This window comes from Falco punctatus (assembly GCF_963210335.1).
Source record: "Falco punctatus genome assembly, chromosome: 6".
Classification (NCBI taxonomy): Eukaryota; Metazoa; Chordata; class Aves; order Falconiformes; family Falconidae; genus Falco; species Falco punctatus.
The window spans coordinates 77,804,628-77,821,466 of record NC_137585.1 but is presented as its reverse complement, the minus strand read 5'-3'; the positions used below and the strand labels follow the sequence as shown (position 1 = coordinate 77,821,466).

At 43.7% G+C, this 16,839-nt stretch overlaps 1 protein-coding gene across 9 annotated transcripts; it reads right to left on the bottom strand.

Annotated features, from left to right (window-relative positions):
* Positions 1 to 96: 96 nt before the first annotated feature.
* Positions 97 to 15,213, bottom strand: LOC308065471 (ATPase family AAA domain-containing protein 2-like). 9 transcript variants are annotated; one of them, XM_080391486.1, is made up of 8 exons: positions 14,419 to 15,213; positions 6,452 to 6,626; positions 5,860 to 5,948; positions 5,416 to 5,575; positions 4,519 to 4,725; positions 4,035 to 4,164; positions 3,276 to 3,592; positions 97 to 1,449 (listed from the first exon to the last, which is right to left on the bottom strand). In XM_080391486.1, the coding sequence occupies exons 1-5, from the start codon at positions 14,454 to 14,456 to the stop codon at positions 4,702 to 4,704; spliced, it is 486 nt and encodes a 161-aa protein (XP_080247612.1). In that variant the 5' UTR covers positions 14,457 to 15,213; the 3' UTR covers positions 97 to 1,449; positions 3,276 to 3,592; positions 4,035 to 4,164; positions 4,519 to 4,701. The 9 variants fall into 9 exon arrangements, 3 of the variants coding, with proteins under 3 accessions (XP_080247612.1, XP_080247613.1, XP_080247611.1); XM_080391487.1 differs by lacking the exon at positions 5,416 to 5,575 and adding an exon at positions 5,626 to 5,703 and having other exon boundaries at positions 97 to 3,592; XM_080391485.1 differs by having other exon boundaries at positions 97 to 3,592.
* Between the last annotated feature and the right edge of the window lie 1,626 nt (positions 15,214 to 16,839).

Genomic DNA, 16,839 nt, shown 5'->3' with positions numbered 1-16,839 from the left:
GAAGCATGAGGAGAAAAGACACACCAGCTGTAAGGCCACAGAAATTTATATTCTATTCCGAAAAGATGAGCACCTCTCTAAATTCAACTCAAGAATCATCTGGGTAAGACAGACTGTGAAAAGTTGTCTTCTTGTCCTTAAAAGGCTAGGTGTTCCCAGGTTAGCACAGCAAATTAAATTATCTTCTCTAAGGAACACTTCTAGATTTAAAGCTCAGTGGAGGGACCATGTGATACACTGATAAAGTGGTGACATTCACCACCTCCAAGATTAATTATCTGTTATTTACCCAGCTTTCTGTCCTTCAGTTTGAAGCTTTATGGCAGCTATAGAGGGAACAAGCAGGGTTCAGCAGTCAAGGGCAGGCTTTTTGTTAAGGTGGTCATTTGGCGTTTGTTTTCATGTTTTATTAATTCACACGAGGTGCCTGAAGTTGCAAAATTCCAAGGTTTGCTTTGTTTTATCAATCTGTACTACCAAAAGGGATGGAAGGAATTTCAGTACGTATTTTAGAAGGAACTTATTAACAATCTAAAAACCTCTGTAGAATGTTAATCTCTTTCAAAGCAGTTGATAAATGCATCTAGGTAAGCCCCCTCTCCTCCCCCACAGTAACTGACAAAAAATAATCAGAGCATCAACTTCGGGTTTTGAACACCTTCCTTCAGTGCACACTCTCAGATGCCTAGAAAGCTAGGCATGTACTCTTACTGAGTGTTGTTAAGGAATACAAGGTAAAATTTATTTCCAAGTTACTTAAATGGAATTTATAAAGTTTTCACCTCTATGGAGAAAGAAATTAAAATTTTTATTAAAGAATTTAAATTTGTAATTACATTGCATCACTAACAGTGTGACCACCTGCCTTTTCCAGTAAAAGTCTCTTTTTCCCATTTACATTTCAAGCACCGTATATTCTTAATGAAGTACACACCTAACCATCTTGAAGTCACTGGAATGACTGCCTGAAGTAAGTTTATACAGCCGTCTAAGCAGCATGAGTGTGTGGCGAGGGAGAACAAGTTGGGACAAAATCAGTCTGTTGCCTCAGAAAACACTTGAGCCAAATGTTTTCAGCGTTGTTTTGTCTAAGCTAGGGTGCCTGAGGAATAACAGCAGGAATTTGCTTCAGAGTGCACAGTACTCCAATACTTAAAGGATCGGTAAATTAACAGGAATCGTATAAAAAAGTAAGAAAAGTATTGAGAGAAATACCTCTTCTGGGAGATCTGCATGACACACACCAGATGTTGCAAGCAGCAAAACTGGAGCAAATGCCGTAATGTTCCACAGTAGCATTGTAAAAGCAGCTTTCAATGGAGCTCCAACAGCCTCCCACCACAAATGGATATGTGGGATATAAATTATACTTGGTGCTGTCATTTGAGCTTCTCGCACGAACTGGGAACATGAAAGCTTGGGGAGGAAAACCAGACCATGTAGAAGAGGCTAAGAAAGAATTACGTATCAGTCAAACTACCTTACAGAAAACAAGCATGTGAAGCCAAAAGATCAAACCAAACCAACAAAAGAACAACTCCTTCACAATAAGGTAACATTTTCACTCTGACTCCAATATAGACATTTCTATGCAGGCAGAAGTAGACCTGAATCTCTCTTCATTTCCAAACCACTTAGGTGCAAGGTACCTCCTAAAAAGCCTCACAACTCAGCCGGTGTAGTGGTGTGCCTGGAAAAATGAGACTAACCCTTCAGCAAGATGCATTATTGGTCTGGATAAATGGCTACACGACTGAAACTCCACTATTTTCAGTTCAGAGGGGACACATAGCCAAGTCAGCCTGGAGCACAGCCTGCACAAAGACAGACCTATGTGGAAAGAGGAGGGCTGATGTTGTAAAAGAAACCTGGTCACAATTCATAATTTCCAGGACATTTCAGAAGAGATGACCAGTCTTTAGCCTGCCTGAAGAGCTGAGTCACTCCCAGCCTCTCGTTACCAGAGGATCCATCAGACCAGATGACATGCTTTGGAAGACCACAAGCCGTTGCCTCAATTGCAGAAGACGACATGCATCTACTGCATGAGGGAAGTGGCAACAGTCCTTTCACACGACAAATCTCTCCGTGCACCCTTCCAGATTATCAAGATCCGGAGAGTTCCTGTCACAAGAAGGGATGCTCATGTGGGATATGTGGGCAGTGACTAGACGTGGCAGGTATACAACCATAGACGCAACCACCACATCACAAAAAAGGAATTGTCCCTCCTATGTGACAAATGTGCCTTCAGTCGTGTCATGTGCCTGTGCTTACTTGTGTACAGCTCTCAAATGCTGCTGCTTAAGGTCAAAATATGTTAATAGAGGGATGCCAAGCAACAAAATGGATTTCCTGCCTAAAAGCAAAAAGGAAAACACCACTACATCTGTTTAGGTTTAATGTTCCCAGTTAAGAAAAACACAGCAGTAGTCTAGGACTAGTGAGTCAAAAATACACAGACCAACACATCCTCTAGATCAGGCTCCTCAAAGATCACCACAGGAAGAGATAATGGGAAAAGGAGAGGGGGTGAAATGAGCAGTCCCCCAGTGTCCCTGCTTTTATGTTGGTGGTGGCTTTCTGCCTCTGTTTTACCAACACAAACCATCTACCAGTTCTGCTGGGAGTAATACTGGTAGGATATTCTTCAGAGATTAGCACCATAACTATTTACGGATCTCCATTAATCAGGAATTGGGTGAGCTGCTCCATTAATTTGTTCTCAACAAATGACAGATTCAGTCTTGGAAGGGCTGACGCAGTCAGGAGCGTGAGCTCACATATGCTGTGCAAGCCCAGTCCCGAACGATACACTCTTAAAACATTCAGATCTCATGTGCAAGTGTGCAGTGTGATCCACAAACACATCAATTCAGAGACCAGTTAAAAGTCACAATAGCTAAGCCAGGATTTAGCTTCAGCCACTTGTGCTGTGGTCCTGACAGGCTTCAGGCAGCAATTAGAAGCACTGATGTAAAAACACCCTTCTCCCCGCATTTCAGTATTGAGGTGCCTCATACATTCAAACCTTAGATCCACCTCTACCAATGATAAATACGATGTTAGCTACTGTCCAAAACAGGGTGCTCGAGTAGAGAATGCAGAGCTCCCTACTGCGCACTGCGGGTCACTCTCAGCTCCCAGCCAGCGCTGTGCACGTACGTTATAAAATCCTACTGTCACTAGGGCTGAGAAGTTTGAGTGTGTTGATTGCACAAATCCGAAGGTTTTGCTTTGGCAGAATTTTAAGGAAGTCCATGGTGGTGTTGTACCTTGCCGTTGGTCCTTCTTCAGCACAAGCTCGGCGTGGGGAAACACTCCCTGCAAGGCCTGCAAAATTCTTGCTGGTGTCTTCTCAAGCAGTGGGTTTACAACAGGTGACCACGCTCACCCAGGTGAAACCACAGCCCTCTGTGAATCTGGAACAGTTTTCTGCACGGCCAGGACAAAACCCTTTGCTGTTACGTTAACAGAAGCAATATCCAACTGCAGTTTCTCCCTATTTTTGTATATCTGAGGACAGTGGTGAGGCAAAGCACAGCTTGCAGCTTCAGCACATAAGGATTTAATAACAGCACCGACCATATTCCTAAAAAACAAACCAAGAATCAAATGTTAGGTCCATCTTAGGCAACACAGAAGTCGAGGCCAAGGTTTCTAAAGTACAGCACCGAAAGATTTTGCACACAACCAAAAATTTAACAGGATAAGAGAGAACTGAAAAAGAGTTACGGCACTGCAGAGCAGTTTTGTTACATGGCTCGCAGCCTGACATCCTGCACTTACGAAGCAGCCTCCCAGTTAAAACTTTGCTGCCGAGGAAGATGCCCAAACCCCACCTGACGTCCTGAGAGATGAAAAGAAACTGAAAAGAAGCATCGAACTTTCCTTTCTCCCAAGATGTGCCAGCTGCCTCCCTGCCTCCCTCTGCAGCAAGGCACAAGAGCTTAGGAACTGCCTGGAGCAAGACCAGATGCTTTAGGACTCAGTCACGTGCAGTTTTCTGTTTCCCACTCTGTTTTCCAACTTACCAACACATTGTTCAGCTTCTGCATCCAGAAATGTGACTAGTGGCTTAGGGGTCCAGTCTCGGGTGTGAATCTTGAAAATCCCTTTCCTAGCCCGCAAAGTGGTTGCATTTTAACCCGTCCCAAGAGTTCTCTTTAAAACAAAATTAAAAAAAAAAAATCACAATCCCCACCCCAAACCGTCACACTAATACAAACACTTTTCTTATCTGCTAAACTTGTCAGTATTTGAAAGTTCAGTTGAGATGCTCTTTGCTTTTTGAAGCAGGAAACACAATCATTCCCAACTCGTTACATTAAACTCTTTCTGGGGGGCTGCAGTGTGAGAAAAGGCATTTATAGATTCCATAAAACAAGGATTAGACTTAATGAGGAACAAGATGTAGCTGAAAAAACTTACGGAAAACAACTTACCTGTAACCAGATATTTTTCGTCAGAGAAAATTCTCTCCTATTTAGCAAAATGCTGAACACTGCCCATCCTCACCTCTGACTTAGCAAGACTTTCAGTTCGGTATTTCCTGGCACACAGGTTAACGATGGCAGATTTCTGGAATTCTTCCCCAGTAGGGAATCAGTGTTAGATCTGCCTCTCCTGTTGCTGAAAGCAGATCAAAACTGGAGACAACCATCATTTATGTCAGATACACTCTTCAGTGCGCTTTCACCTTCAATCCAATCCAAGCATTTCACCCTTTTTCCAAAAAGAAAAAGAAGTATCAGTCATAGCCAGAGAAAAAACACAAAAGCAGGGTTCCTGTTCTGCGTGCTATCTCCCCACCATCACCACTCTACCCCACCCATCCCCTACCCCAATACTTTTTGGTGGTTACAGGTTGTTATATACCTGTTTTTTTCATTTCTTAGCTATTGCCATTGAACCAACAGCTTCCCGAGCCCTGCACCTGTGCAGTGTGCAAGTCCCTGTTAATAAGTTCCAGTAATAATGTCAGATCCCAAAAAACTTAGAGGCATCCCTTGGGATTCCCAGCCTGGGAACGGTCCAACACAGACACTTCCACTGCCCATTCCTGAACCAAGAACTGAGAGCAAGAGCACTTCAAGAAGAAGCAAACGTGAACTTTCATTAACATTCACACACTCATTCTTTCTTCAACATCTCTGTGACTAGCAGCATCCCATTTTCTGGGATGGTCACTGTGAAATCACAACTAATTCTAGAACCACCTGTTAAAATCATCCTCATCATATCTGTTCAGCACCACAACTGCCCTCCCCAGTACAACGCAATCTCTCCAGATTTTGCCCTATTGTAGAATACCAATTTCAACTTGAACTGCTCTGTGATACTGCGTTGATACGTCGTTTGGTTGTAAAGACGGACTTTGCCACGTTAGCATGAAAGTGGGGTTTAAGTTCTGACCTCTTCATCTGGCAAAACAAAGAGGAGCTCTTGATCAAAGTGCCTGGGTTTTCGTAAAGCAGGATCTACAGCATCCAGCCCATCGGTGGCCCCAATGACCACAGTGTCTCCTCTGCTCCCTACACCATCTATATGTGCCAGGAACATAGATATGATCGAGCTAACAGAAAAAAAGTAATTGTCATTCACTGGTTTAGAACACTGTGTTACATTCCACATGACCTTCTCCAATGATCGCTCAAACAGGACAAGCTTTTATTCATGAGATGCCACTTAGTGAAACATTCACTTTAAGACATAAAGAAACAGAGAAGGTAACACAGACCTTGTGCTCATATCAAGCCTAGGGAATTGTTTTCAATTGTTGTTTAAAAATCACTTGAAGTTTGTGATCTTTTCACAAAGATCAAGTAACCTCTACGTAGATACAAGAGAATGTACTACCTGTGAATTTGGTCTTGTTCACTGGATCGCACGGGAGCAATACCATCTCTCTCATCCAGGAACATAAGTGAAGGTTGCATCTGGTAGGCCTAGAATGAAAACACAGGTATGTTGACAGAAGTAAACCAGCGCTATTTTAAAGTGAAAATGCACGAAAAACATTATGGTTGGAAAGTTACTAGAACTCAAGTTTTCAGACTAGCATCAGGCATTCAATTACTGGTTCTGGAGGCAAGCTTGCATTGAGAATTTAAATGACCATGCTTTCAGCCTGCATCTCCTTCCCTCTCATCTAAAGCCACTGGTTCTTGCCTCCTGAAACCTTTTTTGTGGCTGTTTGGGGTTTTGTTTTGAGTTGGTGATGGGGTTTGCTTTGCAACTGTTTCTCATTTGTTTTACTAATCTTTCCCAACCCACCTCAAGATGTCAAGCCCCTAAACAATCTGCTGAAAAAGGAAACACTGGCAATCCCGCTTCAGTGGAAGAAACTGACAAAATAGCAAAAACCAAGAGTGAGTTCTTCTTAAAAATACTGACCGCAGAAAATCACAGTTACAATTTGGACAGAACACATGGCATGTTTCAACTTTACCTGATCAAATAATAAACGAAGCTGACATTCAGATTTCCCTGCCCACTCATTCAGGCAGTCAGTACCTTTTCTCATGAAAAAGGCAATTCTCTTGGCACCTTGGCTACATTCACTAGCAAGTGCAGGAGCAACCAGTGTCTTTCCAGTCCTCGGTGTTCCATAGAACAGCCAGCCTCTGCAATTCAAAGAGTTTCACGAGAAAAAAAAAAATCCTGGAAAAGTACCTATGACAACCCCCATCCCTAGACACACCACTCTTCTCTCCTAAACCAAACGCTTCATGTGGAAGAGAGTGGTAACAACTCACGTGTGAGAAAAGTCAGAAGAGATGGAAGTTTGGTGTTGCTGCACAATTCAACAAAGGCAGCAAACAAAAGGGACAATGCAGATGTGCAAAACCTTGAGAAAACCTTGTCATGTCCTGGAAGGACACTTCCAAAACTGTCAAGAGTGGTTCCAAAAAATGTTATCAATATGGTGATAGGTGCTTTATATATATAAATATCCAAAACTGCTGACAAACTGGCAGGGGTGCTTACAGCACAGCAGAGCCAAACAAGAACAAACGTCAGCGCAGAATCCAAGGCTGGGCTAACACAGGAACCACCAGTTCCTTTTTCAGTGATACCCTGCATATTTATTCTTGTTTTCACAAAAGGCAAGATTTGATAGTAAAGCATTTAATTCTCCCTTTCAAAAGCTTGAAGTTACTGGATCTGGTCTCCCATTGCCCATGATAAACGAGGAGGAAGCCTAAAGCTGGGAAGGTATTCTGCATTTCCAGATAAATATAGCCATCAACTAGAAAAGCCAATGCGCTGCTGTTTCCAAATGAATTTCCATGAATAAAACAGCAAAACATGGAAAGATTTTCTTTTCATTAGTTGTAATACTTTTAACGTTACTGAAAGCAAGGAATATAAAGTCCTATTTCGACATACCATGATTGAGTTTTGCTGACCAGAATATATAAAGCCAACAAATCTCTAAGAATTTCATTTCACCTGTCTGAATGTTTAGTGGCAGACACCTGATTTGAATGAAGGAGAAAGAGAAAAGGGCTTTCCAACTCCAGATGCAGCCAGAAGGTTTTTGCTTTTCTAATGATAGTGACCAAATGCAGAAGACTTAAAAATGAGCATAAACTTCCTGAAGAGTTAAATATTCATTCAAGTTGGTTTACATTTAATGTCCATGAGTAAATAAAGGAAGGGGGTGGCTCCAGACATTAAACTGAGTTAAAGACTTTAACAACTCCGAGCACTTAATGCCAGTCCACGCAGCAAACTTGGAACAAGTCCTTCCATAAGTGGAGACCATGAACTGACCCTGATTTGTGTGATGGAAGAATCCCCCAAAACACACTGACATCTTTCAAATATTTTTTTTTCCTTCTCCATTCAACAAGTTACAGCCCAAGGGGACACTTATTTCAGTGGGGATTAATGTTATAAAGGCTGCCCACCACTGCTGCTCCTTCCCGAGGACTTTGGTATGTGTGTGCCAGAAGACACACGTCTCTGAAAGAGGAGTTGGGTTGAAAACTTGCTTGGTTATTAAAATAGTTTTTCTACAGCATTCGTTAAGTAACAAAACCTCCATAATTTCCTCTGTTTATAACATTTTGTTATGGGTGTTTCCTTTCTGACAAAACTGCTGTAAAGCACAGGAGCAGTAGAATCTTACATTAAAAAAATTACATCGAAGTGTCACTATTATTGCAATCCATCAGTTAACATTTCATTTAGCTTTTCTCCCGTTTAAGGGTAGTTTCATAAAGAAACATTAATTGATTCCAGAGGGAAACCAGAATCACCATTTGAGTGATTAAAATAAAAACCCATTGAAACTTCCATACAGGCTCTCCCTCTAACTGAATTATCTCCAGATGTAAAAAAATAATTGGTACCCTTCAATGACAAAAAGTGTGAGATTTTCAGAGGGAGATTCTGGCTTCAGTTCCAGAGCATATCTCATACACAACCTTCATCATCATCTTATCAGTGACCCCAAATACTGCAGTTTAAAAAAGCTAACGACTAATACAAAGTACAGTGTCCCCCCCAAATATTTGTTTCCTTTATACCCTCAGACTACCGCAGCAATCATCATACTATTCATCTGTAATCGCCACCAATCCAAAACCCCTTGAAAGCGTTCAGTGTCATGACGGACAGCAATATTGATAAATAACAATTATCACTAACCACACACCAACGTGTCGGTTCGTCTGCAGCAAGAGCCTCGTGGCTAAGCACTTATGCATCAATCTCCCTGTCTGACAGGTGAAGATCAGCCCAAAAAGTCTCTCTTACGGTTTCCATGGACAAAAAAAAAAAAAATAGAATAATGTTACAGACAAGTTAAAGACAAAGCAGGAGAGTCAAGGAGGCAGAAGACGTGACGTCTTTCACTCATCTCTAATTTGAAAAGGAGTGATTTCAAGTTTATTTTAAAATTAAATTTTAATTTAATTTTAAATAAATAAATTTTTTTTGTTTATTTTTGTTGTTTACATCAGTACACAGTAGAAGTGAAAAACCACACACCTGTTTTTTAACAAGGACAGTTGAAAACTTGCAGAATGAAGGTAAGAAAGTTAAATAGAAGTTGTGTGTGTGTGTGGTTTCTTTCAAAAAAACCCCACCAAGAAAGTAGCTCTTCAGAGAAACTGTGCACAGAATCTACTTTCCCAGGGAGCTTGACAGCGCTCAACAGTCTTCCTCTGTTGAAGGTTGTAACCCTTTCAAGTGTCTTCACCATCTTCTTTTGCTTCACATTCTTCTGATGGAACTACCGCACATCAACATAACATCAAACGGTTTAAGTCCAGTTGCAAATGACACTAAATTCAAAATGCACCATACAGATGCCTATAGGTTTTACTGTTGCCTGCATGTGAGTGACACAACAGAGCTGAAAACCTGTAAAATGTTAAGACCAATGTATGGAAGAGACATTCAAAAAATGATAAAACACAGAGGAACGTACACGTAGGTGTTGTTCTGTCCTGGCTGAAATGGCTGGGTGGCTTCTCATCAGTCTTAGTAACAACCGTTCCGTCACCTTGCTTAGCTCAGCTCTAGCTCTGGTGAAAACCACTATTCTATCTGATTTTGTTTGCTGGATTTTTGTCTCTGTTGGATTTTGTTTAAGTGTTGGGTATTTGTGATTTTGAAAACTTTGTAACATGGGGACTGGCTGTTCTGCTGGGAGGGGGTTCTCCGCTGGGCTGTACATTAAGATATTGGAGCAAATTTGAAATTAAACCACTCCAAAAAAAAATAGCACAATATTTTAATCACTGGTGGCCCTTTTATACCATAGATGATCAGGAGAAATGGCCCAAGAACAGAAGTATAAGCTGTAATAAAGTATTGCAATTAACATTATTTTGTAGACGCAAAGGAAAATGGGATGAGATGTCATATGTGAATTTGTTCTCTGCATTAGGGGATAATTATGATATATGTAAGGAGTGTGGCTTGATTGCTGGAAATAGGAAACCACCTAAGTGGTGTTGTTCGGCGCATAGCGTCAGTAAGCGATGCAACAAGTACAAAGAGAGGTTGGTAGAGGAAGAAGAGTAGGATGTTGACATGTTGGTCAGACCAGGAAGGGGCAATGAGGCAAGGAGAAATGAGCAAGAGGATTCCAGTGAGGAAGAAGGCATCAGTGCAGTGGCAAGTAGGACTAGGGGAAATGCTCAGAACATATAAGCACCCCTCAGGCAAGCAGCAGGACCAGAAATCTGGGTAAAAGTGCTATTTTCAGTATCAGATTTAAAAGCCTGGAAGGAGATGGCAGGTGTACATTGAGAGGACCCCGAAGAGTCGTGAAGGTTTTGGAAGCTGTAGATGAAAATCAGAATCTGGACTGGAAAGATCAGCAAGTTATTTTAAACAACTTCTTGTCTTATGAAGAAAGAACAATTATTATAGCTAAAAGTAAAGAGGGTGCGGAGCAAATGCACATCCAAGCTGCACAAGCAGGATGGATAGGGATCATTTTCCCTTCAACAACCCTAACTGGGATCCCAACATCCATACTCAAAGTACCAACTATTGATTTTCATAGATTCATTCGGAATGCTATTCCAAAATCAAAGAATTGGTCTAAATGACAGCAAGTCGTGTGAGGAAAGAACGAGAATCCCTCTTTTTTAAAAATAAAAAATAAAAATAATGGAGGCTGCAAGAAAATATACTGATTTGAATCCAGAAAATGAGGTGGATTCTGTCCCATTAGTTCACATATTTGTGGGACAATCTAGCACAGACATCAAATCAAAGTTACAGAAGCCAGAGGGGGCAGATGCCCACTCATTGGGCAAAATGTTAGAACCTGGGAAGTATATAATAATGGAGAAAAGGTGGAAGAGAAAAAACAGAAAAATGAAAGTTGAAGATCGTGGCAGCAGGCATAGCCCAGGAAATGAGTAGGGTTAGAGGGCTGAGCCCAAGAGGGAGAAGGTTTCCTGGTGGAGTGCTATGCATTCTGCAAGCAGAAAGGGCACTGGAAGAGGGAATGCCCACAGGTAGGTTGGCAGGACCTTGAGGAAATAGTGAAGTGGGCTGATGACATGATGACAGTAGAGTCGGACTGAAGGGGACTGGGGGAAGAATTAGAACTTAACCCTGCAGCACCCCTGGTTATAGTAAAATCAGGGAATGAGAAAATAGAATTTTTTTAGTAGACACAGGAGCTTACCTATTCATTATTGAATACATGCAGGGTAATTTGAGCAAACAAAGCACGTCAATTATTGGTGCCACACGGCAGAAAGAAAATCAACCGTTTTTCCAGCCTTTGAAGTTTGGAATTAGAAAAAAAGGGTGTTAACCCATCAATTTCCCTACATACCAGATTGCCTTGTGCCGCTATTAGGACGGGACATACGAAGTAAATTGAATGCACAAATTTCATTTGAAAAAGGGAGATTCCAGATCCAAATTCCTGAAAATAAAAGCTTTGGATGCCCAAGTTTTTACGCTACAGAAGAAAGCCAAGTTAGAGAAGATACCAGGAGAAACCGAAAACGCTGTAACACCTCTTGTATGGGGTTCAGGAACACCAGGGCAATCCCCAGCAGTGGAACCAGTAACCATCCAGTTGAAACCAAATGCCAGACCGGTAAGATGAAAACAGTAATCAGTTAAATTAGAAGTCAGGAAAGGATTAGATCCATTAACGGAACAATTCCTAAATTTTGGGTTACTAAGAGAATGCCAGTCAGAATATAACGCTCTAATATTACCAGTCAGGAAGCTGAATTCAGAAGAATATAGACTGGTCCAAGATTTAAGAGTGATAAATCAAATTGTGCAAGATGTCCACCTGGTGATGGCAAACCTGTGTAACCTCTTGACAGCCCTGAAAGAAACAGATAAATGGTTTAGTGTATTAGATTTAAAAGATGTATTCTTTTGCCTTCTGCTAGTGGCCACAAGCCAAGAACTGTTTGCTTTAGGATGGGAAAGCCCTAAGACTGGCAGAAAAACCCACTTGTGTTGGACCGTGTTACCCCAAGGATTTAGAAGTAGATTCCTACAGTCTATGGAAATCAATTAGCCAAAGGAAAGGGTGTATGAAAACGTCACCTTGCTACAACATGTAGGTGATACACTGCTAGCAACCCGTCATAAAGAAGGATCCATACAAATGACAGTAAACCTCCTCAAATTTCTGGGGCTAGGGGGTACAAAGCGTGCAGGAAAAAGGCACAGATCACCCAGCGTATTTGGGATTTACAGTTTCCCAGGGCCAGCGTAGTCTCAGAACCAAAAGGAAAGAGGATCTCTGCCAAGTCGCAGAACTCAAATCAAAACAAGAGCTTAGAGCATCCCTTGGGATGGCCGGGTGGTGTTCCTTATGGATAATGAATTTCAGACCTATTGCCAAACCTTGATATGAAGCTGTATGAGGAAACAGAAAACCTCTTTGCCTGGACTCAGGAACGCAGAAATGCATTTACTAAATTGAAACGGCCTTCAATGAGGGCTCCAGCTCTAGATTTCCCAAATTTAGGAAAACCATCTGAACTGTTCATGCACGGAAGACTACACATTGCCTTAGGAGTGTTGGCCCGGAGACTGGGATCATGGAAAAGACCCATGGGGTACATTTCAAAACAACTAGACAATGTCAGTAAAGGACAGCCAACCTGTCTCTGAACAGTGGCAACTACAGTGCTACTCATCCAAGAAGCCTGGAAATGGATATTTGGGCAAAAATTACCTGTACTTGTACCCCACGCAGTTATGGCAGTTCTGGAACAGAAGGGAAGACACTGGTTGTCCCAAAGCTGAATGCTGAAGTTTCAAGCCATCCTTTTACAACAAGATAATGTGGAACTGAAAGTGACTGCAATCCTGATTCCCTCAGTGAGGAACACTACTGATCCCAGTGGAAAAGAAGAACTAACTCATGGTTGTTCACAAATGATGGAACAGACATACGCTAGTTGAGTGGACTTGGAAGACACACCAGTAGAAAACATGGGCTGGAACTGGTTTGTAGATGGTAGTAGCATTGTGTGAAGTGGGACCCAAGGAGGAGGAGGTTATGCGGTGGTAACTATCAAAAAGACCATAGAAACCAAAGCCCCACCATCCAACACATCGGCCCAAAAGGCAGAGCTCATTGTCTGTCTAAAAGCGTTGGAGCTGTCAAAAGATACGGCAGTTAATATACGAACAGATTCAAAATTTGCTTTTGGCGTGGTCCATGCTCATGGAGCCGTTTGGAGAAAGAGGACTCTTGACCCCTCAAGGATCCCCAGTCAAATACAGGCCAATGATCCAACGATTACTACCGGTAAAAATTTACCTAGACTGGTGGCAATTGCGCATTGTAAAGCGCATCGATATGGAGATAGTCCAGCACGTACAGGAATGAATGCAGATAAAGCAGCAAAAGAAGCAGATGAAAATCAAATATTGCTGGCCCTGCCAGATACAATCCAGGAATTAGGACACAAGAGCCCACAATATACAACAGAAGATGATCAGTTGGCTGATCCACTAAAGGCAATCAAAAAACAAGAAGAATGGTGGGTGACTCCTTCACATCAGGCAATAGTTACAACAGAAATTATGGTGAACTGGTTAATAGCAAACACCAAGACACTCACCAGGAAATCGAGAAGATGACAGAAGCATTGGAAGGGCACATACTAAGTGTACAGATGACTAGGACAGCTAAAAGCGTAGTGAAGAAAAGCAAATTAGGCATGAAAAATAATCCTCATGCACCCCAAAGACTTTTACCAGGGGTGACAAAGAGAGGCAACAGCCCGGGAGATTATTGGCAAATAGATTTTTCTGAATTACCACGGCAAAATGAATATTGGTATCTTTTAGTAACGACAGATACCTTTTCAGGCTGGCTGGAAGCTTTCCCTTGCCACACCAATAAGGCAAAAGCAGGAACAAAAGTATTACTTAAGGAAATAATTCCAAGATTCGGGGTACCCATAGGACTCTCCTTGGAGAGGAGCCCGCACTTTATAGCAGTAATCCAAATTTTAGCTAAAATACGAGGGGTCAAACGAGATCTCCATACCCCATGGAGACCTTGATCAAGCAGGAAAGTAGAATGAATGAATCAAAGCCTAAATAGACAAGTAAAAACTGCCAAGAAGCTCAGATAAAGCGACCAGATGCTTTACCCTCAGCATGGCTACAAATAACACCCAGCCTAAAACTAAAGAGTTCTTTGGAAATTATGCGCAGCAAAACTTACCGTGTGACAGAAACAGGAGCAAATCCCGAAATCGTAGGGAGACATTCCCTAAAAGTATGTTATTTTGCTAGGAAAGGTCCTGTCACCTCTCCACAGCAAGCGCATCACTATCCCCGGACGTGCCCGTCCATCAATACCAAGACAGAGATTGGATGTATCTGAGACCATGGTCAGATGAACTGTGGAAAGAGAAGTTGGAAAGGGCCTTTCCAGGTGTTACTCACCGCCTACGCTGCTGCCAGGCTTGTAGGATTTCCTCCATGGATACATCACAGCAGGGTGAAGCCAGCCACAGCGCCAGAATGTCAAGAAGGACCTTAACGCTTGAAGCCACCTCAAAGATCTTGAAGTTCTCGGTTGGGTCCGTTGCAATATCGCCAGGCAGCAGGAAAGTTAATGACTCAAATAAGACCCCATATAGGATGGGATTGTGTACAATGTTGTACAGACCTATAGAATTCTGCCTGTTAGGTGGTAGGATAAATTCTCAAATTTGGTGGGATCAGGAGGACTCATGGAGATGGAATATTGGTTTGAAAATGGAAAGGTGGAAAGGTGGCGAGGGTGGAAAGATCAATGAAGGTCATTAATAAGAGCCAGCGTTGGGTATGTACCCATTTCCCTGAATATGTTTGATATTCATCTATTATCAAATATTCATAAAATGAGTATTTATGAATTCGTAAGAGGATTCCTCCAGCTGGTATCCCCATCCCATTCCGGACTAATTGGAAGAACTTGTGGGTGACCCCAAGACACGCTAACTGGAACGAGACTGACCTCCAAACATGGACAACGTTGAACCCACACTTGTCCAACGTGTTTTACGACCAAGAAAATGTTGGATTTGGTTATTTTGAGATGTTTTTTCTTGGCTCAGAAAGGAGGTAGCCCAAGTGTTGTGGTGACACTTCCATGGCTACCAAGGGAAGAGGAGGGCTAGCCACTCTCCATGGGAGCAGTGGATGGATATTCCCAATGTGTTTGGGCTCTGGTAGAGTGCAGGAGCGAGGACGGCAACTGGTTCCTTGGCTCTGAAAGGAAGTAGCCCAAGTTTTGTTGTGTTGGTTACATGGCTACCGAGGGGAGGGGAGGGCTAGCCACAGAATTCCTTCCTGGTGCCTTCTCCATGGGAGCACTGGCTGGATGTTCCCAACGTGTATTTGGGCTCCAGTAGAGTGCAGGAGCAAGGAGGGGAACCGGTTTCTCGGCTCAGAGAGCAGGTAGCCTAAGTTTAGTGGTGACACTTCCACGGCTACCAAGGGAAGCGGCAGGCTAGCCACTGAATTCCTTCCTGGCACCTTCTGCTGTTGTGTTCTGAGCCAAACGGTCCCCTCGGGGTCCCACATGCTCTTACTGTAATGGAGCAGGGCTCCCATATAGGGTCCCTATAGGGATGGGGGGTTCTATGGTTTTGGAGATATCTTCATGGAGTTTGAGGGGTCTCTGTGGGGTCTGCGGTCCCTGTAAGGACGGAGGGGTCCCTCTGGCGTCTGGAGGTTCTGTGATGTTTGGAAAATCTCAATAGGGTCTGTAGATTTCTATAGGTACTACAGGGTCCCTATAGGGATGGAGAGGTTCCTATGGGCTTTGTGGGTCCCTATAGGTGCTAAGGTGTCCCTATAGGGATGGAGAGGTTCCTATGGGCTTTGTGAGTCCCTATAGTGTCTAGAGGTCCTTATAGGGGTTTGAAGGTTCTTATGGGGTCTTGGGGTCTCTATGTGGTTTGGCAATTCCCTATATGGTCTGGGGGGTCTCTATAGGGATGGAGGGGTCCCTATTGGTTTGGAGGGTCCCTTTCGGGTTTGTGGGTCCCTATAGGAATGGAAGAGACCCTATAGGTGACACGCCCCACAGGTGGAGATGTACTTGGAGACCATCTTCATCCACGAGGCACTGGGCTGGGACCTCTCCACTACCATGGGGCCCTGCTGGCTGTCACCACCAGGATGGGGGCAGAGGGGGCGGAGCCACAGGAGGCGGGGGGGGGGGGGGGGGGGGGGGGGGCCTAAGGGGCTCATGTGTTTAGTGGGAGCTGGGGGTGCTCAAGGCAGGGGGCGTGGCCAAAGAAGGGCGTGGCTTGTGTGGGTAGGGCAAAAGGTAGGCAGGGCTTAAGGGTGGTGCCCAGGGGAGGGTCACAGAGGAGGGGCGTGGCTTGTGTGGGTGGGGCCTGTGTGGGCATCTGTCAAAAAGAGGGGCAAAGGGGGTGTGGTCTGACGGGGGAGGGGCCCAGGGGGGTTGGCATGCTGGTGGCACCCAGGCCAGGGGGCAGGGCTAAGGCGATGGGACATGTCCTGAGCTGGTGGGCGTGGTCACAGGGTGGGGCTCATGTGGGTGGGGCCAATGGGGTTATGTGGGGGTGGGACCATGTGGTGCTAATGGAGTAGGGGCAGGGCTAAGGGGAGTGGGTGTGGCCTGATGTAAGCATGGTCTGATGGGGGTATGGCATGATGGGGCGTGGCCAAGGGGGTGGGGGTCCCATGCTGATGGGACCTGGTGGAACCCAGTGCAGGTGGGTGGGGATAAGGTCTGGGGGCATGGCCTGAAGGAAAGGGGGTGTGGTCTGATACTGGGGGCGTGGCCCACAGGGGGGCTGGCAGTGCTGACTGACATAGTGCAGACCCTCATCATCATCACAGAGGCCT

Bases quoted from the DNA above. Each gene is read 5' to 3' on its own strand.
- LOC308065471 (XM_080391485.1), bottom strand. From the start codon at position 14,456: ATGGAGGAAATCCTACAAGCCTGGCAGCAGCGTAGGCG. The intron at 5,576-5,859 runs GTAGTACATTCT...TTTTTCTGTTAG, and splicing joins GAACAAGACCAAATTCACAG to CTCGATCATATCTATGTTCC. The intron at 4,726-5,415 runs GTCAGAACTTAA...TTTTGGAAAAAG, and splicing joins TTGTTTTGCCAGATGAAGAG to GGTGAAATGCTTGGATTGGA.